The 24108-nt window shown below is 40.6% G+C and overlaps 1 protein-coding gene across 2 annotated transcripts in view; it reads right to left on the bottom strand.

Moving 5' to 3' along the window:
• Positions 1-24108, bottom strand: part of ssbp4 (single stranded DNA binding protein 4) — a 102922-nt gene that overhangs the window by 25446 nt on the left and 53368 nt on the right. For both annotated transcript variants that reach the window (XM_086089337.1, XM_086089338.1), the window contains exon 5: positions 4760-4849. In XM_086089337.1, coding sequence (XP_085945463.1) covers positions 4760-4849 — 90 coding nt within the window. The remainder of the gene's footprint in view (positions 1-4759; positions 4850-24108) is intronic.

The raw sequence follows: 24108 nt of genomic DNA on the forward strand, positions 1-24108 counted from the left end.
TGTGACAATAAAACTCTCCTTTGGTTTCGGACCACTTCTCTCTGTGGTGATTTTGTACTGATTCCCAAATGGGTGAAAATTGGAATTTCATTGTTTTACAACAGGGGTCTGCAAGCTGCGGCTCTGGAGCCTCTCCTGTGGCTCCCTGTGGATCTCTTAAAAATAATAATAATAATAATATATATATATTACATATTTATTTAAATTTTTTAGATGCAATATTTTTTAAATGAATTGATTATTTAGATTTAAAAAAAAGAATTATTTCAAAGTCCAAATTTGTAAGTTGTTTGTAAGAAAGGTAGATGAAAACTAAGAATGTCCAAAAGGAAGAGGAAAAGCAGAAAATTGCTGTAAAATATACACAAAATTACCAAAAAGGTAAAAAAAAAAAAAAGGCAGAAAAGAAAATGTCCAAAAACAAAAGAAGAAATCCCCTAAATTACCATAAGATGTCCACAAAATTGCAGAAAAAAAGGTTAAAATACATAAAATGTCCCAGAAAGGAAGAAAAGTGGCAGATAATTATCATGTCCATAAAATTGCTAAAAATGTCAGAAATTTGACAGAAAGGCCAAAAAATCTAAAAATGTAAAGTGTAAAAAAAATCAAAATCAAAATCCAAAAACGGAAGACAAAAGGTTGAAGAAACTGAATTTCAAAGTACGGCATGCTGGGTATTTTTTGGTTATGGTGTAGAATTAGCTCTTGGGTATATTAGACTAACACTAACACACTGTTTGTTTGCGGCTCCAGACAGATTTTTTGTTATTTATTTGGCCTCAAATGGCTCTTTTGACAGTAAAGGTAGCTGACCCCTGTTCTTAAAGCACAAATCGACATATGAACACCACACATCTGAATGTATGTAATAATGACAAGCGAATGCAATTTCTGAGGAAATGCATGCTGAGGAGATGGCTGGCAGTTCATTTGAGAGATGAAATCAAAGATGATAAATAATAACTAGGGGAAAAAAACGATTTCCCCCCCAAAAAAAACTAATTCACTCATCAAACTCATTTGTTTGTATTCGTCAGGTAGAATTTTCAACAGGTGGGCGTGGAAGAAGGTCTAGCCTAGCTCATCTGTTACATTCAAGTGTCAATGCGGCGCCATGCGATGAGACAAAGTCGCTTATTTCATAGTTGTTTAGTTGCAAATAAATTATTATTTTGCCAAAATAGACAATGCAATCAAATGCTTAAGAGCTGTTGCTAAGGTGACCTGCTGTCAAACTGTAATGAAATATGACAATTTGGAAAATAAAAGACAGCTAGCGAATAAAAATAACAACTAGCGGATAAAAATGCTGAAGAAATTAATGTTATGTTATGCGAAGTTATCCTATGACCTGCGTACACTTCATGTGTCATCTGTTTTCTCTGCATGTTCTTGTTGGCGAGTGAAACCGGAGAATGAAGACGGTGAAGAATGTGGTCATGCTTGAAATAAATCCATCCATTCCTCTTGTTACTCCCTGCATCCCCTCTGCCATCCTGTCTGTCCGCCTGTCTGTCTGTCATGTGCGCGGGGTCTATTTATGGAACGCCGTGCCACTCACGCAACACCACCAGATAGCTTTCTCCCTGCCTGCGCACTGCTCATACATCATTAACATTCTGCGCGACCCCGACACGCACGCACGCACACACATCTCACATCCTTCAGCACACGGATATGTATGCAAATGGCTGCGGTGCACACGGTACGCATGTATACAGAAATATTCCAAAGCGGGTTTGTCCTCTTGCTGTCACAGGTAATGTTAGAATGATGGATCACTGTAATTATTTAAATATGGCAGAATTACATTTTATAAATTTAGTTCACCTCATTTCTTTTCTTTTAGATATCCATTTTCATTCATTTTACATAAAGTTTTTTTGTTGAAAAAAAGGACGTTAATCTTACTCAATTTTATTTTTAATTACATTTATAAGCATACAGTTTAATTTCATTATCTATCATTATTTATCAATATCTATCAATCAATCTATCTATCGCTAGCAAGATTGCTATATAGCTACCTAGCTAGAATGCTATATAGCTACCTAGCTGGTTAGCTAGCAAAATTGCTTGCTATCTATCTATCTATCTATCTATCTATCTATCTATCTATCTATCTATCTATCTATCTATCTATCTATCCATCCATCCATCCATCCATCCATCCATCCATCCATCCATCCATCCATCCATCCATCTACACACTTCTGAAATAACAAACTTGCTCAAATTTCCTTGATGCTTTCATTGTTATGTTATTATGTTATTGTTATTATTATTATTATTATGACAATTAATGTTTTAAAAAAACAACACCTAAATAATACAATGTTTCTTTTAAAAAACAAGGACATTTCACAGTGACCCTCAAACTTATTAATTGTACATACAATGGTGTGTTTCCATGGAAAACTTGACATTGTCTGGGTGACCCCAAACGTTTGAACAGCAGCGTACAGATACAATATTTCAATTATAACATGATAAAAGACGACAGTGTGTGTGCGCCGCCATGCTTCATTACTGACAGAACCATTAAAGTTGTGCTCAAGGACACCGCCAGGAGACAAACAGCCATGAAATATGAATGCTCATCTCCATGCCATCATCTAACCATCATCTGTGTTTTGTTTGTTAAGTAACATATAGTCGGAATGCCTTCTGTCTAAATAGAAGATATTATAAAACCTTCAAACTCAAACTAGTCGGATGTGGGTCAAAGTAAAGCGTGCTGGAAAAGGCTTGCGTGTGTGCGTGTGTGCGTGCGTGCGTGCGTGCGTGCGTGCGTGCGTGCAAACGAGGGATAGTGTGCGTGTGAGACCCTGTAGACAGCCTTTAGAGAACAGTGATGACAGGAGGAATTAGTGAAGCAACACAAACCAGGGAGAACAGTCTCTTCTCTGTCCACCTTCACTGACACACTTAGAGCCTGTGATGGCTACAAAGCGGGGAGAAAAGGCTACAAAGTGCATGAGGAGTCAACAAGCGGGCTGTGTGACATATGGGCGGGGGGCAGTGGGACAGAGAAGGGCGCACATCTGGACAGGGATTAGGACAGCTAAAGAGGCTAGAAAAAAGGAGGAGGAGGAAGAGACAGTAGGATGGGTTTGAGGGTGGTCAAGGGTGGGGGCAGAGCTTGTTGTCAGTGGAGTCTCATACTGTATACAAACTGTACATAGTGTGAGAATCACATTTGCCAAAGGGAATGAATGCTGGGTTTGGGATTGGGTGACTTTTACCCAAGGTTGGGTTACTAGTTTCGGTCCAGTAGATTGGGTTGGAAATTGGATTCTGAAGCTGTGGTCACAGTTTTTGACAGGCAGCTGGATGGCTCAGTGGGTAACATTGATCAGGGTTCAAATTCTGGTTATGGTGTGTTCCCCCACTGAAGGAAAACAGGTGGGTTGTGTCAGGAAGGGTACCAAACACTCCTGAAACTGCTGTGTCAAAAACCCACTACTTGGGTCAATTCGACCCAACTAAAGGTTGTTTTGTATCAAAAAAAATTTGGGTGGGGGCCTGTATCGTACATAAATTTGTGTTATTTGTTACAAAACAACCCAGAAAGTTGCGTCAAATTGTCCCAAGTAACAGGTTGGTCTAAACTTTTGCCCACAATTGGGTTACTTTTAACCCAGCAATTTTAAGACCTAGGCCCTATACCCTTAAAACTGTTGGGTCAATAATTGGACAGACCTGCTAAACTTTGGGGTCAATCTGACCCAACTTTCTGGGCTGTTCTGTATTAAAAACAAAAAAAGAACAAAATAGGGTAGAATTGACCCAAGTAGCAAAAAAAAAAAAAGAAGTTATTTTTCACCCAGCGGTTTGAAGCGTGAATGTAAAACTTGGGCCAAACATACACCCAACTGTTGGGAAATTGGACCAACCCAATAACTTGGGTAAATTTTACCCAATTTGTTTTGTATAAAACAACCCAGAAAGTTTGGTCAAATTGACCCAAGTAGCGAGTCGATACAATTTTTTAAAACCAAAATTGGGCTATTTCTTACCCAGCAACTTTAAGAGTGAATGTAAAACCTGGGCCAAACATGCACCCTTAAAAATGTTCAGTCAAAAATTGGATCGACCCAGTAACTTGGGTCAAATATACCCAGTTTTTAATTGTTTTGTATAAAACGACTCATTTTTATTGTTTTGTACAAAAAAAATGGGGTGTTATTGTTTTGCGCAAAACTATCTACAAAGTAAATTCAAATTGATTAGTTAGGGGGTTGGTCCAATTTTTTTTTACCGAGATTGGGTTGTTTTTGACCCAGGAGTTTTACGACTGTTTGATGCGAACTTGGTGTGACGACTAGTGACAGGAGCAAATTTAGTTGCTGCTTCTTCTCCGTAGAAAATGTTGGTAATAAAGAGAGTATTATTTTTAACTACATTGATAACCTGCTAACCCATTACTTGGTAGCATTAGCTCATCAGTTTGATCATTTTTACCCCTTGTTGGATCAAAATCTTGACCCAACATGCTGGGTAAATTTCTCACTCAAATGCGCCGGGAACAAATAGCCCAGCCGTAGCGCAGTTGTTTTTGAACCCAGCACTGGGTTCAAAAGCCCAATTTGGGATCCGAAAGTTTTAAGAGTGTAGAAGACAATGCAGATTGTATAGCGGAATGTGAACGTCAGAAATTGAAAGAATTCAAAGAAGAATGTGTGCTGTGTGTGACTGAATGTAGATGTCAGATGCTAAGCTTGTATGGAAAAATACGAGTGAAATTTGTTCTTACTTGAAAAAATCCCGGAGGCATGGGTCCTCCTGGCATGCCATCGTTGGGCGGCATGTTGCCCATCACTGGGCTGGGGGCGGCGGCCGCACTCTGGAAAACACAAAGGGAGCACACGTTGAGCCATGGAACAACAGCGCTAAATCTCTATAAGTAAGATATGACTCTCGTGAGTCGAAATCACAACCGCCAATCTTTAGCCCGTGGACCAACTCTAAAAAAAAAACCTCACCAGTGATGGGACATTGTTATTTCCTAGGAATGGTGTATAAATTATCATTTGCAAATGCCAAAACTAAATATTTAAAGTGCTGCATATTAAAATGTATCTGTTTCCTATGTTGTTAAATCATAAATGAATATCATTAGTTATTAATGGTAACACAATTAAAGGTAATTTGAGAAATAGCTCTCGCTTTCAAAAAGGTTGGTGACCCCTGATTTGCCACTTTAATATCAAGGGTCCTGTAAAGTTTGTGGAAATAATTTTGTAAAAATTATTCCCTAAAATTGGTTAATCAAAATGTATTAATTCACTTGTAATCCAATTTGTATTCACTTATTTAATTAAGTAATTGACAAAATAAAATAAAGAACGACATATATTTTTAAATTAAAGTTTAAAATGCAAATCTTTTTTTAAATAACAACAAAATATTTGATCTAATAGTTTGCTAATCTATCTTTATTATAAATGATAAAAATCAACAAATTAAATATTACACATTATGCAAGCATTTATTCATTTAAAAATATTAATTTATCTAATTAAATAAAAAAGCTAAATTGTGTTTTGGACATTTAAAAAAATAGCTAAATAAACAGTTTTACATATACATTTCCCAAGTTTGCATTTATTTAATTAAATAGTTGGGCAAGCTTAAACTAACGGTAAATACAAAAAAAAAAAAATCTATTTAACATAATTCTCAGCAATGAATGATGCTGCTATTTTAAAAATAAAAAACGATTTGTACACCTTTTAAAAAAAATGAAAACATTTAATCAATGTAGACTAGTCCGGTTGTGTTGCTATTAATTACGATGCAAATTTGGATTGATCAATGATTCTCAAAATATACAACATTGCTCCTCTAGTGGAACGTGAAAAAAAAAAGTCTGAATTTAATGTTGAAACTGTGAATAACGTTACAGTGGCATCAACCTTTTTTGTAATCTAGTAAAGTACATGTATTAAGTACAGTTCAGTTGTATTCTGCTTGGAAGTTGTATACATTTGCCTGCGATACATGAAGCTTCCCACAGTTCCGGGGACCTCCATTTTGTAGCTGTCGTCATTTCGGTCTTTACTTCTATTGAGTTACACTGTCCTGTTTGTCTCAAGTGTTCAGGCTATTGAGGCCCGTCCCGCCCTGTTATGTCTTCAACAGGTTTGTCTTGGACGCGTCATGACATCCGAGAAAGGCAATAATAGACTCTTTTTTTTTTTCTTGGGAATTTGCTTCAGCGGAATGAGTCACATTGTTTCAAGTTCTCTTAGGAAAATAGCCCGAGATGTGAGACCCCGCTAACCTCGACCTGGCCCTAATAAAACGCCTAATTGCTGGATGTTTCGGGGGAGCTGGAGAGAGGTAGGCTGCCTAAAAACACAGCTAACATACCAGACAGTATGATCTATAACAGAAGGATAGAAATGAAGAAGGAAAAAAGTGCCCACTTCTGCTTCCAAATAAGACTTAAAGGGTCAAGACGTTGACTATTTGATTTTTACTGTGCTTGTGTGCACGTCCAAGAAGGCTCCACACACTACGCAGGTGAAGCTGAAGCAGCAGCAGCAGTAGCAGCAAAAGGCCCCCTTCTCCTAGTTGCCATGACAACCCCGACCTCAGCTCCTGCACTCCAGTGCCCATTAAAACCCTCAGGCCGTCAATCAACAGCATGGCCGGGGTGGCGGAGGGAAAGCGAGCGAGCGAGCGAGCAAGGGAGAACGAGAGAGAGAAATGAAATGAAGAAGAGAAGCAAAACGAAAAGAGGGATGCAGTCAGACGGATCTCTGTTGTCGCCTCCGTTCTCTCGCTGACAAAAAAAAAAAAGGTTACTGACACCACGTACAACCACACTGATAAACACAGAAAGGGACATTAGCATCCTCTGTTGCTACGCCTTACTTCTGAATGCCGCTATATTTACTCCATAGTCTCCACTTTGCTTCAGCAGACCGTTTTCTTGACTCGTTTTGAATAACAGTCATGTTTAAAAAACAATACACATGGATTAAGATAGCTAATGCTGCAGTTGTGACTGAAAATCACATTATTATACTCCACAGTCTCCACTTTGCTGCACAGGACCGTTTTATTGCTGCCATCAATTCGCTTTCAAATATCATTTATGCTTAAGTAGGATTAGCCTGTTGCAGCGTTATGCCCCTTAGTCTCCACTGAGGTGCATTTGATGTTTTGTTGTTGTTGTTGTTGCGGCCCTCAGTCTCTCCTTGAATAAACTGGGTTGCTGTGCGTTAGTATTGGACGCTGCAGTATTACAGTATATTCCGCAGTCTCCACTTTGCTGCAGGAGACCTTTTTCTTCTTCTGTCCCAAGTCTCCTCATGAATAACACACATATCTCATCCGGTTGCTGTGCCTTAGGTCTAGATGCTGCAGTATTATACTCCACAGTCTCCACTTTGTACCACCTGTAGTATTATCTAGGGCCAAACCATATGGATTTTTTTTAGGCTGATGTTGATTTCAGTATTTGGCAGAAGAAAATTCCGTAACCGATTAATCAGCCGGTCAATTAACTCATTCACACCCAGCCATTTTCACAGAAGCAATCCCCTTCACTCCCGGCTGTTTTACTGGATCTTGACTGGTTTTGCAAGGGCCACAGAATAATGTGTTCTATTGCTCTTAAAACATGAAACTTACAAAAAAAAAGATTAATGTCTCTTCTTTCATCGGGAAAAAAGTATATTTCTATCTGTTTCCGTTTTGCAGCAATTAGCATTAGAATATAGCTAAATTTCATCACTATTCACAAATCTATTAAGAATTGTGAGTAAAAGAGGTTTTTTTTCAACGTGGCCCTGGTTGATCTCCTTTGCTCTGCTGCCACCCGCTGGCCGTTTGTGCAATAACTACAATTTCTTCAACCGTTCTTTGCAGTTGAGAGGCTGTATCTAAGCCTTCTGTATGCTCTAGCATACAAATAACGTATAAATACCGCTTTGGGACACATTAACATTTAAAAATAGAACATATTTATACATTTTTGGGAGCAAATGAGTTAAAAACATACATCATGAATAAAATAAATTGGGGTGGGAAGGGGTATGTCTTGATGTCAGACGATTAAATCGGCCTGCCTAGTATCATACTCCACAGAGTCCCATTTTGGCAAGTTCTCTTTCTACCCGCAGTCTCTTCCTCATTTAATGCTGTATGGTGTGTGCAAATGTATTTTGTTTTGAAGGAAATTTGCGTCAAAGCCCGTAAAGTTTAGTGGAAAACCAGCGACAGACCTTTTGCATTAGCTGCTAACTGAGGACAAATACACTTATTTTAAATTCCAGGCGTGCTTTAATCTGACCAAAAAAACCGCAAACTCGCTACACTTTTTTGCCGACACTGACAATTTGTGGAGTTCACACGTTCACACTCAAACGAATGTGAGTAATTGAGGGCAGACGAGGATAAATGTAACACTTTAACAAGTCTGACTCATTTAGGGTTAAAAGTGGGAAAACAGACATCTCCGTCTGCGGTTCCTGTTTGATGGCTCTCTCGAACAACAAAGGGGGGGCCGATATCCTTTGGCCCCTCAGTTTGTGAAGCTCTTCAGCTCCGTGCCAATGGCTACTTTGCCTGCCAGGCTGGCTGGATGGCCCTCAGACGGTGAATGAGCGTCTGTATCAGTGCGGGGATCAGACCGCCGCTTCCGGGGAGTAATGGATCCGCTGTTATCTGCTTCCAAACAAGCAAACCGACACGCTACTACGACTACCTGCTGGCCACTGAAACACGGCTGGTGCTTCAGCAAGTGTGTCTGTGAATGTGTTTTCCACACATAATAGTCCAAATTGCTGTTTTTTTTAGTCTCCATAACCTCACGAGCCGTGCCAGGAATTCGTCATCGCGACCGTCATTGCCGCTATTCCCTTCGCGGGGACCTTCTGTCACGACCCTCCTTCACCTCCTCTTCCCCCGACCACAAGTGGTCCAATAAGTCTGTCAGTCGAGGCGATCCCACCGTGATAAGCAGAGGCGGGAGCGTGTGACGGGGCAGCAGACGTGAGAGTCGTGACACAGAAAAGAAAGGAGCCACTCCGGGGGTGTCTTCCCGCTCAGAACTGGAAGTCCAAAGAGAAGGCACTATCTGGGGTGGAATCTACAGTCTTCCCTCACTATATCACGGTTCATCATCCACGCCTCAGGTATATTGCTTTTAACAATCGTTTTTATGGGTATTAACAGGATATAGTGGTGCCTTGAGATGCAAGTGGCCTGACTTAGTTACTCGAGTTTTTCCAGATACAAGCCGCCATTCACCTTTAGTCTGCTAGCTTAATGCTGACGCTACTACAAAATGGGAAACATACATAGAACCTACTAACTCTTTTACTGCCAAAAGCGTCAATTGACGTTAAGGACACGCCCACTGTACATCGCCAATAACGTCAATTGATGTCAACTATGGGTTTTTTTTCAACGTCTTGTGCAGCGCTCCTTTTGTGAACGGGTGGGGAGGAAAAAAATCACAAAACAGCCACTAATTATCGCCAGCAGATGGCAGCATTGTATTTCTTTTCAATGGGCTCCCAGTAGTATAAAATTACAAGAAAACATGGCGGATCTTAGGAAATAGAACATTTTCAAGGACGACGTGAATGATCAAAGCCTTATTCTCAGCATCACTAAACAAAAAATATTTGTGTCAAAGTCACTGTTGTGCAGAAAATGTATCTTTTCGCCAGATGTCACTCAAATTACCTTTTTTCAAATGGTGATTAGTAAAGAACGGAATAAGGTAGAAACATACTTTTTTTCTAAGGAAAGAATGGAATGCAATATTTTGTAGTCAGAGCACACAATATTATTTTTGCCTTGAAAGATGATTAAAAATGTTGAAAATCGGCTGGGACTGTTGGGGTTGTTTTTTTGGATAAGATTTGACAGTAAAAGAGTTAAGCAACTCACATTCAGAACAAATGTGCAGCAACACATTTGGGTATCTAATATAACAGTATTTAGTTATACTCTACGTTCTTTATCCTCTGTGAGGAGCTGAGATGTCTATACTGAACAGATGTCCATGTACAGCATTTCGGGCTTCCTTTCTTATACTCCGCCCAGGTGGCTAAGGTAAGTTTTATCAAATACAAATGTGGTTGTACCGTTTGGTTCATTGATAGTCAGTGACTTATAAGTTGTTGTTGTTGTTTTTTAGTTAAAAAGAGAATACTAAACCTTTAAAAGGAATGTGAAATAGTGAGTCATAGATTTGTGTTGAGGTAATTTTCTGCCAGTAAGTGGCATCAGTGTTTCATGATAGACATTGATGACAGGAACAGTGCATGTTTTTTAGTTTTTTAAATTCAGAGCAATTGGCATTTGGAACATGAAGAAACTCGTGGACTGCAGGTCATTTTGTTCTTAATAAATGATAAATAGTCACCAGTCCCCCCCAAAATACCTGTTTTGATCACATTTATGATTGATAACTTGTGTTATGATGACTCCTTTGTGCAACGTTGTATGAAAAATAAAGCCTGAACAACAATGTTTTTACATTAATTGTATTTAAATTGTATCTAATGCTTAGCTTAAGAGTCGGCGATTCACTGCACACCGCCTGCAGTACATGCATTCACTGCTCTGAAAATACAACCTGAGCTGATGAAATAATCACACACACACACACATTCACAGAGCAAGATAAAAACGGGAACAACGACAACGCTGCTTGCCAGTAAACTTGATATTGATTAGGGCGGAAGACTGCAGAGAAGGATACGCAGCGCAGGACACATACAATGCAGGTGAGCAGCTATTGTAGCACCCCGGTGGGTTCTGATGGATTTCTGCTTTTGATGGGCCACCACAGAAATGTTTTGTTTGAAGCATGCTCACATAGCATGTGTTTACTTCCAAATGTCAAGGGGATGTCATCCTCACTCGCTTTCAAAACGGGCAAGGAACCATGTCTAACAACTTCAAACATCAGTCAAAATGGCTTCCCCCAGCCAATCACACTTAGGTGACAGTTAAGAATGTTAAGTGTGCATGTTTTGAAAGTTTTAATACAGGTTAACAACTTTTTTTTGTACTTGCATCAAGCCTCCCTCAGCATGTCATCCGAGAATGAGTAGTTTTGTTTTATTGCACATTGGCTAAAATGTCTTATTTCACAATTTTTAAATGTTACTTAAAACATTTTAACAGAAGATACAGGGTTTTTCCTGTGTACAAAATTCAGAGGCGGCCACCTCCACTTAATTTGCTTGCCACCTCCAGTCTTATCCACTGATATTGCTTAACACAGCGCTCCAGCTGTATTGATTGAGCTCAGCAGCAACGCATTTTAACTGCAGTTGCAATCTTGCGCCATTATGGAGGCGCTATATCAACAGCAGTTCACCGGGAAGACCTGAAGCAAAAACCGGGAAAAAAACCCACTTTTTTTCTTTTTTTTGTACTTTAATGTACCGAAGATGAAACACATCATGGAGCAACCGTTGCACACACCCATTTCCTGAGGTGGCGCGCTCTAGCCAGTCATAAAAACACAGTATATACAATAAACATAAGAGTGTTTTACAACAACACTGAACTATATTTACAATTCAATATGTATTAGTGGATGAATTTTTAATGATTGCAGTAAAAAAAATTAAAGGCAACTTTGTATTCATTCAGTGCACACCTTTCATATAATTTCTAATTTCTAGTCCCTAATCGTAAAATGGTTGCAGGAGGGCAGCCGATAATGGTATTGGTCACTGCCACGAGTACCAATACCTTAAAATAAGACTGGTATTGGCACCAATACCGATATCTGGTATCGGTAGTCACCCATCATAGCCATCATTTGAGCCAGGAAAACCCTGAGATAGTAATAAAATTTTTCCCATAACACTTGTCCTTGGTTAACTCTTTGACTGCCATAAACGTTATAAAACGTTTAGCATAAACCTAGGGAAGGGCGCCGAGGACGTTAAAAGACGTCCCCTATGTTTTTTTTTTTTTTTTTTCAAAAACGGGTGCAGGAAAGCCTTGGGCAGCTGTGCTGAAAGTATCAGGCAGATCTGATTAGTAAAAGACTCGTTTTGGCCCCTAGAGGGCAGCGATGACTCTCTTTGCACAAGGTTGGATGGGCCGCCCACCGTGGGCGTCAGTAGAAGACGTGAGGCGGAGCTAGAGTGTTGAGGAGACAATGGCTGGTTCAAGCCATTGTGGCTTGACCAAGCAACCGGTTGCAAGCAACTCACGCTTGAGCATTTTTTTCAAAGACGGAAAGCATCAATCAATACTAAAAAGCGCATTGATGTCGATGATGATGATGACTCCGAGCTTGACGCCAAAGTTGGAAGCTTTGACGCGACTGTTTATGAACACGTAGTAAGCCTCACCGGCTAAGCGCGGCTAGCGCTGCTAAGGCCGGAAAACGCGCACAATAGCCGGCCGGGTACTTCTACACAATCGGACATTCGATCGGGCGATGGAGAGTTGGCATCGACCAATGCAGATTGATGATGATGATGATGATGACTCCGAGCTTGACGCCAAAGTTGGAAGCTTTGACGCGACTGTTTATGAACACGTAGTAAGCCTCACCGGCTAAGCGCGGCTAGCGCGGCTAGCGCTGCTAAGGCCGGAAAACGCGCACAATAGCCGGCCGGGTACTTCTACACAATCGGACATTCGATCGGGCGATGGAGAGTTGGCATCGACCAATGCAGATTGATGATGATGATGATGATGACTCCGAGCTTGACGCCAAAGTTGGAAGCTTTGACGCAACTGCTATGATTACGTAGTAAGCCTCACCGGCTAAGCGCGGCTACCGCTGCTAACGCCGGAGCTGCACAAGCGGACATTCGATCGGACAATGAAGAGTACCCCGAGTCCAATGCATATTCATCGGAGGAGCGGGTACAGTCTGATCACGGAGAAGACACTGTTTCTGGACTACGATGCCACCATGAATGGAGTGGATAAAATGGATCAGAACATCTCCTACCACCCGGTATAGCAACTGTAGGACACGAAGCGAGACGTAACGAAACCGTAGCATGATCCTGATATTAGACTTGATGACACACTGCAGTATATACTTGCTATTCCCCGGAAAAAAACGGCCTGCAAGAAAGTGGCGCACGCGAAGAGGCAATCTGTTGTGCAAATGCTGTTGCGTCTCCTTGCACGCAGGAGAGTGTTACAAAAAGAAAAACTGTCGTTGAAACATCCACATATTTGTAAATAGCACCACAGTTGCACACATTTGTAAATAGTTTGCCAAATTGTTGTCAAATTGTTACACTGTTGAATGTAAATAAACGTATTTTGCTATCAAAAAACACTTTTTCATTCTTGGTGGTAGTGTTTTATAGAAGTAAAGCACTATTTAGGTGTTTGTGGCATCATTCATGGACAAAAAGAAGTGTCAAATTCACTAGAATGCATGAAATAATATAGTTTCACTAAAAGCTTGATTTCTCCGTATTTTGGTCCAAAACAGGCGAAATTGAGTCAAACTAACCATTTTCTATTGTTGATTACTAAAGAACGGAATAAGGTAGAAACAAACTTCTTTTTTCTGATGAAAGATGAAAGTCCAATCTTTCATTTGGTAGTACGTGTGTTTCCATAGTCCAAACAGAACATTTTCTGTGGACCTTGAAAGATCAGTCAAAATGCTTAAATCGGCTGGCACTGACGGCATCCCTTTTCTGAAAACTTCTGGCAGTCAAAGAGTTAAGAAAAATAGCCATCAATAATTATTTCACTCTATAAAAACAAATAATGACATAATTAAAACAGATATAAAAAATTAGCAGCCACTTTTTTTTTTTTTGCTTCAATTCAATGGACATTGTGCTGCTCCTTTTGAAGTTTGTGCTTTGGCCACCTGGGGGCAGTATAATACAGGCGATGTATAGATAAAGCCGGTCGTAACTCCTCTGTAAGTCGCAGTAATATCAATCAATCAAGAATCTCTGCTTATGAGTATCGTTACAGTCTATTATCTGTAATTGCTCAAATTCAAAAAATACTTTTAAAATAACGCAATACTTTTCTATTCGTTTTCATTTAAATAGTTAAGGTGACGTGAATTTATACCACCTGAGTAAATCAAGTATCGAAGGAATGTCATTTAGTGAGTGGCTTCCATATACACACCCCGCACACTTTATTGGCAGTGTCGGTAGTTAATGACCATAGGTTGCCGACGGCCTGCTGCTCACCCGGGTGACCCTTTCTAACACAGGTCCCCCCTGCTGGCACTTCTCTTTAATTACACACACAAACACACACACACACACACACACCAATGTGATCCCGACACACACCCCTACTCGCTCGGCCCGTGGCCTTTCACTCCCTTCATTAGGCATTCGATGTCGCCACGAGAGGATCGGGACCAATGCACGCGCAGACATGCGCACGCTACGAGTGGAACATGCATTTGCAGCTAGGTGCCTAATTGAAGATCATTAACGCTGCTAATTAGGGAATGCTCGGAGGCTAGAGACAAAGCTAAATGTGGCGGGATGAAAGGTGTGCACTGAGGGAGGGAGGGAGGGAAGTGATCCATTCAGACAAGTTATGAATCGCGCATGGCTTGTCGTGGTGCTGCTGCTGCTCCGGGCTGCTCCAGTGGTGCTCTTGCTGAGTTATTTATTTACTTTGGAGGTGCACATCAGTACTGTATACTCTAGCACATGACGTTGCTTGAGGAGTGAAGGGAGTTTGTGCTTCTGTTTTGTCATATTGTGATTGCAAAACTTACAGTGGATATAAACAGTCTTGGTGTTTTTGTGATATCAAAAATATGAGAGCAAGATAAATAATGTCAAAATGTTTTCCACTATTAATGTGGCCTATCAAGTGCACATTTTAACTGCAATTTGAAAATATGAAAGGGAAAGTAAAAATAAACTGGATAAATGTGGTTACACAAGTGTGCACACCCACTTATAACTGGGAGGTGGCTGTATTTAGAATTACCCATTAGTATTTAAGATTATGTTAAATGGGAGTCGGCACTCAGCATATGTCTGCCACCATTTAAAGTGCCTCTGAACCCCCGCCCCAAAACTGTTTAAGAGTTTGCTTGTTTGTTTTTTAGCTTAACTTACTTTAGCTTTAGTTACTATTAAGTTATAACTTTGTAACTGAGGTAGTAGGTAAGTACAATGTAGTAACTCCTACCTAACTACCTATAGGTAAGAGTTACTGAGTGACAGAAACAGTTACTTAGTTACAATTAGTGAATTAGTTATTTGCTTAATTACAATCTGGCTGTGTTCATAATTAATCACATTTAAACGCCTGCTAAATGCGATTCACCAAACACCTGCCACTAATGAACCTCAGATAAAGTTCAGCTGTTCTAAGAGGCTTTACTTTACTTTCATTACCGAGTTACAGTTATGTACTTAGGTGAGTTTCTTAGTAACAAATAGCTAGAGTGACAGTAAGTTACTTATTTATATTTACTTATTTTAAATTACTCAGTTACAAACTAAGGATGTGGCTGTATTCCTAATTTAAGCTCCTGTTCTTTTTTTATTTATGTATGTATTCATTTGATTATTATCTTTTGCTTAGCTTACTTTGCTTTAGTTACTTAGTTACAGTTATTTAATGGGTCATGTTAGTTACAGTTAGCAGTTACTTAATAGTTAGTTCGAGTAACAGGGAGTTACAGTTACTTAATTAGTCACAAACTAGGGATGTAGCGTTGCTGTGTTCACAATTAACCAATCACATTTAAATTCCTGTCAAATGGGAGTCTGCACACAGCTGCCACCATTTAAAGTCACTCTAATTAAACCTAAATAAAGTTCAGCTGTTAATGATGTGTTTTTTGTTGTTGTTTTTTTGCTTTCTAGCAGAAGCCTGAAGGTGTGATAACATTGACTGGTAAATGTAACTATTCATAATTAACACCACATTGTCTAAGGGCCCAGATTTTTTTTTCTACAAATAAGGTTAGTGTCAATATCACACCTAGGTTAAATGCAAGAGACAAAATGCTGTGGCAATTTTTTGCCCAATCTCTGAGAGAAAGAGACTCTTGTTCTCTTGTTCTTCTTCCTTTAGGCCTACTGGACATAAATCCTCAGAGGTGAAAAACAACCCGCCAGCGCCTTTAAATCAAAGAGCGAGCGCACATTTCATCAGGCGCACTTTCACCCCGACATCCACTAATCATAAAGATGGCGGGTGCCATTAGAACAGAAGCGTTGCCACAACCGCTCTCCGCAAAAATAAAACTCATCCAACTCTGCTACCACGTGCTTACATGTTGTACATACATGTGAAAGAAAAAAACATCCGAAATTCCACAGGCTGCCATCTGAAGCCAGCGGAATTCTCTGGAAAGCGGGGAAGTGTGCAAAGGAAAGCAGCAGACGACAAGAGTTGGCGCCACAAAAGGTATGGAGATTGACAGCAAAAACACCAGGAATGCATTTATTGCCTGAGCCTCATGATAAATAACACCTACACACACACACACACACACACACACACACAAACATGTTAGCTGGTGGGAACATACTGTATACGCACTTTGACATTTGGCGAGCAACACAGAGTGGCATTTAATGTTGATTTGCTGAGCGACACTTTTCTGTTACGTTTCCTGCGCCCTCTTATTTGAATATATGCAAATAATTGGAGCTGAGGAAAGCAAATATGAATCGAACGAATTCTAATTAAAGACAATATATGTGTAAATAGTGTCACTTTGTGCCTTTACAAGTGTGCAAAAGATTGAATTAATACAATGGACACACTATATGGAAAGGAATGTGACACACGCAGTATATATATATTATTATTATAAAAGGTATCCCATAAGTCTGGAGAGACAAAGGAAATATCATTAATTCTAACTCCACAGATTAAATATGTAGATGTGATATACACTCGATTATTATTTTTTCATGTGGAGCATTCTCCTCATTCATCAAACATTAGCCCGCGTGAATTTATTTTCCGCGGTATGCTAAAGGAGAAAAAATGGATCAATGAAAAAAATCACAGATGCAACAAACTTGATTGGACGCATAAAGATTGAATTTGCTCCAATTGACAGCAATGTGGAGTTATCGCATCGAGTTTGTGTGAATCTCGCAAAGCGTCACAAACGTTGCAAATCATATTGAAGAGGTTCATCATTAATATTCAAATTGAAGAAAACGTTATTTAGTCATACATCATATCTTTGTGAAGCTCGCTATGATGATGCTAGACTAGCTTTCTTCATATTTGAATGGACTGTTTGTTATCATTAAGGCCCATGACAGAACTGAACACTCCCGGCGACTGATCCTCTCACCCATGCCAGCAATACAAAAATTGAGACCTCGCCGTATTCTAAACTCTTTTTGACGCTCGTCGAGGTTGTTGATGTCATCAACAGAAATCCTAACGAGGAGCGCCAGCGACGGAAATTGTCGGCAACAATTTTTTTTATGGGAACGGGCGGGAAAAAAGTCTTGGCCAGCTCTAGTTTGATCATTAAGCTGGGAATTTGTTTTAAAGAAAAAAGCTCTTCAAAGCATTCACTGAATCACCAAAATACACTTTCCCTTATTTTACGCAAACGCCTGCTTCTACAGTTCAGTGTTTTCATCAGTGATGCCAGTAGCCGGTCTCCCGCTGTGTAATTTGTCAACAACACATCCCGTTTCAAAAAAGTTGACATGGTTAGCATAAATTGCGCTTCACGTTGGAGCAGTATGACGGCCATAAAACCTGTCAAACTGGCGCTGAACTGTAGTTGGGGACGGGCAAACTTCTTGCCAGGTGGCATTTTGCAACGCTGCTCCGATGTCAATCGGCGAGTCATAGGCAGGGGGATGATATGCTTCCAAAAAATGCTAAACCTAAGCTGTCAATTGCTGATGGCCTCATTTTACACTTATACAGCATGACAGTTAAAAATGCTCAAATATTACTTGCAGAACTTTCTTGAACAGCGAACAAAAGTTTTGTGATGGAAAGAGCTTGACTGTGGGAACATCCACATTCTATTCTTGAGAAATGCAAACAGTGGCCAATAGAATCTTTGCATTCAGGGTGTCATCCAACCTACAGACACACGCTTCCACACTTGCTACTGAAACGTGTTGCAGCTCCAACTTTTTTGCCAAGATATAATAACATAAAATAACACTTCATCAGTCAGACCTCCTACGAGACTATTAAAAATGAAAAGAGTTTCTGGCAACCTTGTTAGCAATATCTACCTCCTCCTTATTCTCGGGCATTCTTTCATATTATTCTGCTGCTATGCTCTTTTTTTCCTCCTTACTTCTATCTGTTCAGCTCAGAAGAGGAAAACATACACAATGATAGAGAAATTGCACTCTAAGTAACCCAAATTGGGTTGTTGGTTGAGAACAGATAACTCAGCGTGGGTCCAAACAGGACCAAGCCAATGCTGGGTTATTTATACCCAAAGCATTAGGCTGACGATTTAACCCAGCACTTTGGGTCAAGATTTAGATCTAAGGAGTTGTAAAAACAACCCATACTGATGAATTTAAGATACCAGGAAATTGGTTACCAGTTTATCGGTGTAGATGTGATTATAAATCATATTAATTTTATTACCAACATTTTCTAAGAAGAAGCAGCATTACCCTGTCAGGGGTTGCCATGATGATCCACTTGCATACTTTAAAAACAGTTGGGTCAGAAATAACCCAATATGGGTCAAAAAGGGAATAAATAACCCAAAAAGTTGGGTCAAAATGAATAACCCACAAAACAGCCCCCAAGATTGGGTTGTTTTGTGCGAATGACCCAAATTGGGTTATTTTATTTTGACACAACTGTTTTTTGAGTGCATGATATGTTTGGCACAGTTTCTACACTGAATGCTCTTCCTGACCCAACCCACCCATTTTTAATTCAGGCTTGGGTTGGCCAGTGGCTGGGAATTGGCATATGGTCTATTGGGTCTTGTCAACCGATTCGACAAGATGTCCGGGATTTGAACCTGGATCGCGCATCCAAAGCAATCTAACCGCCACCAACATTTTCTAACCCAGCTTCACTGCACAACTGACAGCCACCTATTTTCAACCCAATCTGCTAGGTCAAAACAATCAACCCATCATTGGGTAAAAATAACCCAATCTTCTCAAAATGTACAGCTACCCAGTGAGTGGGTTATGAAAATAACCCAGGACTTTTTAGTGTGTGTGTATTCCGTGCAGCCAACAGTAATACAATGGAAGCTGCAGTCAGACGACTGTAGCTTAAAAGACTGAACACATTTGCATACATTATCCTGCATAATGTCACCAAATCGAGCTTCGTCAGGATTGTGGGTCGGGTCCGTTCGCTTTCACCACCTGCGCCCCGTCGGACGTAGCGACCTGCCCCGCGTGGACGCGCTGCGTATGTTTAGCGACTGACAAGACACCGGCGAGACATTTAAAACCATCGCACGCCAGTCTGATCCGCTCAACCCGTTTCTATTTTAACACGCGTCTGAGCATGTGTGTGTTAATGTGTGCGTGGAGCCAGGCAGGAAGAGGCATTCCCAAAGGAACAGTCCTCTTGAGCACCAGACATTGGGGGGTTGGGCGATGAGACACACGTACGCACACACACATATACAACTCATTTCCATTTCATATCCCCGAGGCAGCGGCGTGTAGACCACCTACACCTCCAAAGGCCAAACCGAAAGCTTGGGACGAAACGTTTTGATAAATGGAAAAATTCACTTGGTGGTCTGCGACCAGGGAAAGATTTTATTGTGCGTCATGTTGCGTCATCCCCTCAGTCAGTCAATCGCCACGTGACGTCCAGGGTGAGCCAGCAAGCACAAACATAAATACTGCAACGTGTGTACGCATTTTCCCCCTGAGCCTCCAGTAAGAACATCTCTTTAGCATTAGCATTTAGCACGATTATCAGTGTATTTTAGGCAAAACTGGCGCCTTTAAAATGCAAAGTGAAGCTCTCGTTACCATGACAACAAGTGTGCAGTTAGGGCGTTGCGACTAGGTGAGCGGTGACTTGTTCTCAAACAGCTCGCAGTCTGAAGAGAAAAGCAAACCGCCACAAAAACAGTCAAAAGATCAACTGTATTTTCCTTCACGGAGGCAGCACTTCATCATCCAAGTACTACCTCAAAAAATGCTTAGCTGTCCAGGTTCCATGAAAATGACGAACATTATAATACAGTAGGCCTATGTGTTCATCCAAAAACTAGAAATTTATTTTATTCAAAAAAAGTACATTTATTATTCTAAGCCAGTGTAACATTGCGAACACTGTGCTTATGCTCAACACGGCCCTGGTTGATCTCTTTTGCTCTGCTGCCACTTGCTGGCCGTTTGTGTAATAACTACCATTTCTTCAACTGTTCTCTGCAGTTGAGAGGCTTCATCATAGCCTTCTGTATGCTCTAGCAAAAACGTATAACAACGTCTTTGGGAAACTTAAAACATTTCAAATAGAACATATTTATACGTTTTTGGGAGCAAATGAGTTAATAACACGGATATATTTAATGAATGAATGGGATCATCTGTAGAATATTCGATTCTACAAATAATCACACAGCGTGAGAGTGACCACTGAGTCTCGAGTGGTAATCTTGATATTCCTTTACACACTGGTGACGTGCCGCCTCTAAAATGACCTACGGTAGATGACAAATTGGTGCCTTCACTTCCTGCATCTGTATCTTATAGAAGGAACAAGCAAAAAGGTAGAAAAATAAAAGCCGTCTCCGCTGCCTTAAATGGGCAGTTTGGAAGGAGCTTTTGTTACACATCATTGCCAGCTGAGAGCAACTTAAGCGACTCATGAATAGATGTTTCTGGCACTAAATCTGTCTAATAACAGTCATTTGTGGTGTGTTTATATGAAATATGTTGCTGTAAAAATGCTTTTTACTGCTCTTGGAAAAAACGGTGATGGTTTTCATCGTTTTAATCGATGAACTGATCGTTAATTTTCCTCATTGTGCAGTGGTGGTAAACTTATGACGGTTAAAGAGCAAGAAAGAAAACTCACACTTGCCCAGCAAGTAACTTTTCAAGGTCTAGCCATAGTTAATCAGGGAAATATAGTTATCCCGTTTAAAAGAGCCATCCACACAGTCAAGTTCAGCGTTATTGGCAGTCTCACTCCCGGGGTAAGTCAGATTCTAGTCTTCAGACCCGTCGAGAAAACAACACCTCAGCCTGTCTGCTGCCAGACAGCGAGGAGGAGGGGAAGGCGGGGGAGACCAAAAACCACATTCCCAAGACAATGGCTGGTCTGTGGGACTTGCTGAAACTGCGAGGAGGGCCCCCGGGGGCACGTGGCCCGCTGAAGGGTAAAAATGTTTCAGATGAGAGAAAGTATCAAGAGTAAACGAGGGGGGAGATTCACAGAGCAAGGAGAACATGGAAAATTGCTTGAGTGTTTGAAAAATATCACAAGAACACACAGTCAAGACTGCTGGTGCAAAAATAACACAATTTTGGTCAAAAAATTGGACCGAACTTGGGTTAATTTGGCCCAAACTTTGGGTTCTTTTGATACAAAATAACCCAATTTTGGGGGGGTTGTTCTGTACAAAACAACCTCAAAAAATTGGTAGCTGTGCACAAAACAACCTAAGGCTGGGCAAAATTGACCAAAGTTAGTGGGTTGGTCCAATTTTTGTCCCAAAAGTTTTAAGGATGTACAGTGTCTTAAAACTGCTGGGGCATAATTAACCCAATATTGGTAAAAAAAAAAAATCATAAAAAAAATGGACCGACCCTTTACTTGGATTGATTTGACCCCAACTTTCTGGGTTGTTTTGTACAGAACAACCCCCCCAAAATTGGATTATTTTGTATCAAAAGAACCCAAAGTTGACCCAAGTAGTGGGCCGGTCCAATTCTTCACCAAAATTCAAGTCATTTTTTGACCCATCAGTTTTAAGGGTGTAACTCAAAAACATCACGATTGTAGCTGCTACAAAATATCCATCAGATTAGGTTCACTTTGCCTACTTGTGATACAACACTCTTAAAAGTGATGGGCCAAAAAATTACCTAATTTTGGTTAAAAAATAAAACATAAACTGACCCTCTACTTTCTGGGTTGTTGTGTACAGTACAACCAATTTTTGGGTATCAAACAACCCCCAAAATGGGGTCAGATTGACCCAAGTAGTGGGCCGGTCCAATTTTTTACCAAAATGGGGTGAATTTTTTGACACAACAGTTGTAAGGGTGTAACTCAAAAATTGTAGATGCTACAAAATATCCATGAAATTAAGTTCACTTTGTATACTTGTGATACAAAACGTGGGGTCAAAAATAACCCAATTTTAGTAAAAAAAAATGGACTGACACTTTACTCTTTTTTTTTTATAGAAAAAACGGGGGTTGTTTTATGCAAAATAACCAAGAACGTTGGGTCAAATTGACCCAATTAGCTAGTCAGTCCAAAGTTGTGTTATTTTTGACCCAGTATTTATCAGTGTATTTCATTTCAATCAATGAACATGAAAAATAAAACTAGCTAGCATTGCTAAAAACTAACACTAACTTTAACCCAAAGCGACAGATGGTACTATAACCCCTAAAGAAAGGTCGTCTGAAGTTGTTCAGCAACCACCATGAAGGAAACTTGTTTACAACATGTGGTATGTCTCCACACTTGAATTATTCGAAGACACTGCTTATGCGTCGGTAGGTGCTGCTGTTTTGGTTAGCAGCATAGTTCAAATGTGCTCAAGGATAGCGTCAATTAAATAATACTAATACATTTTCTTCCCGAATGGGGAAGCGGAGAGGTTTACGTGAGGGAGGCGTTTATTTGTATTAAGCCATTTGAGAAAATACGCTCTGACAAACATTCTCCGGTCACAATCCTGCTTCTGAAGACCTCATCGCTCCCTCAAGCGACTCGTCCCGTCGCTTGCCACGACTTATTGTCATTAAACCCTCATGGAGTGCTTCCTGAGGTCGCCGAGCCAACACTTCCTGGGTCAGCCGGGATGGAGGTTGACAAATATTTACTCTGAGACAACAGAGGCCGAGGAGGAGGAGGAGGAGGAGGGATGAGGAAGAGCGGCTTCGCACGGAGCGCACGTGTAGGCTGGCTCACCAGCGTTCGCCATCAATAAATAAATGGAGGCTGACAGAAATATCCACGGCGCGGCGGCAGCTAGCCATGCGCCACATTGGCACGCACACCCAGAAAGGGAGGACAACACACACACACACACACACACACACAACGAATGAAGCGCCACGACGAAGGCGGGGAACAACACATACGAGAGGGAGAAGGAGAAAATGAAGACATTTGTAGAAGGAGGAGAAGATGTCTCCAAGTATTAGTCAGTGGCAGGAAGGTGGAACATGCTTGCCTCCCTTTGACCCTCTTTGGCTCCACCCACCCACACACACACACACACACTGAGCGTAAAGGGGAGGGTGCTGAACGAATAGCAGCTCCTAAATCAGAACCAGAAGTTGAGACAAAGAAATGGAGCTGTTTTGTGTGTGTCTCCAAATGGGAATGACTTTGGGGGGTAGTTTTAGCCTTTTAAGGCTTAAAAAAAAAACTACAGTGTGTTTTTGATTTCCTATCTTTGTGCGGCATCACCTTTGACAGCACATACTGTATTACATACGTTTGAAATGGTCACCTCGGAAAACCCAGACTCTATATGTATTCTTGTCTTTCTGTCTTTGTGTGGCATCGCCTTTGACGTCCCACCTTTTAAGGTATTTAAGGGGACATTTGTCTTTGTGGGAACAGGTTGGCTGATCCCCACACCAAGCTAAAACTAAACTGTATGTGTGCGTGCGTGCGTGCGTGCGTGCGTGCGTGCGTGCGTGCGTGTTCTTGTCTTTCTTATTTGTTGGTACATTTAGACAGATGCACGTTTGTGCGTGTTTCTGTTCTTGTCTTTCATTTAAGCTGTGCTACACAAGAAAATAAAGAGAGAGAGAGAGAGAGAGAGAGAGAGAGAGAGAGAGAGAGAGAGAGAGAGAGAGAGAGAGTACATATTTCTTTGTGGGGACAAGAGTGTGTGTGTGTGTGTGTGTGTGTGGCCATTTGTGTGTGTTCTGTACATCTGTCTGTTCTTATCTTTCTGTCTTTGTTGGTACTGCGCTATACAGGAAGCTCTGTTAGACTGCG

Source organism: Leptonotus elevatus, chromosome 11 (genome assembly GCF_054856555.1).
Source record: "Leptonotus elevatus isolate MCC_2025b chromosome 11, RoL_Lele_1.0, whole genome shotgun sequence".
Taxonomy (NCBI): domain Eukaryota; kingdom Metazoa; phylum Chordata; class Actinopteri; order Syngnathiformes; family Syngnathidae; genus Leptonotus; species Leptonotus elevatus.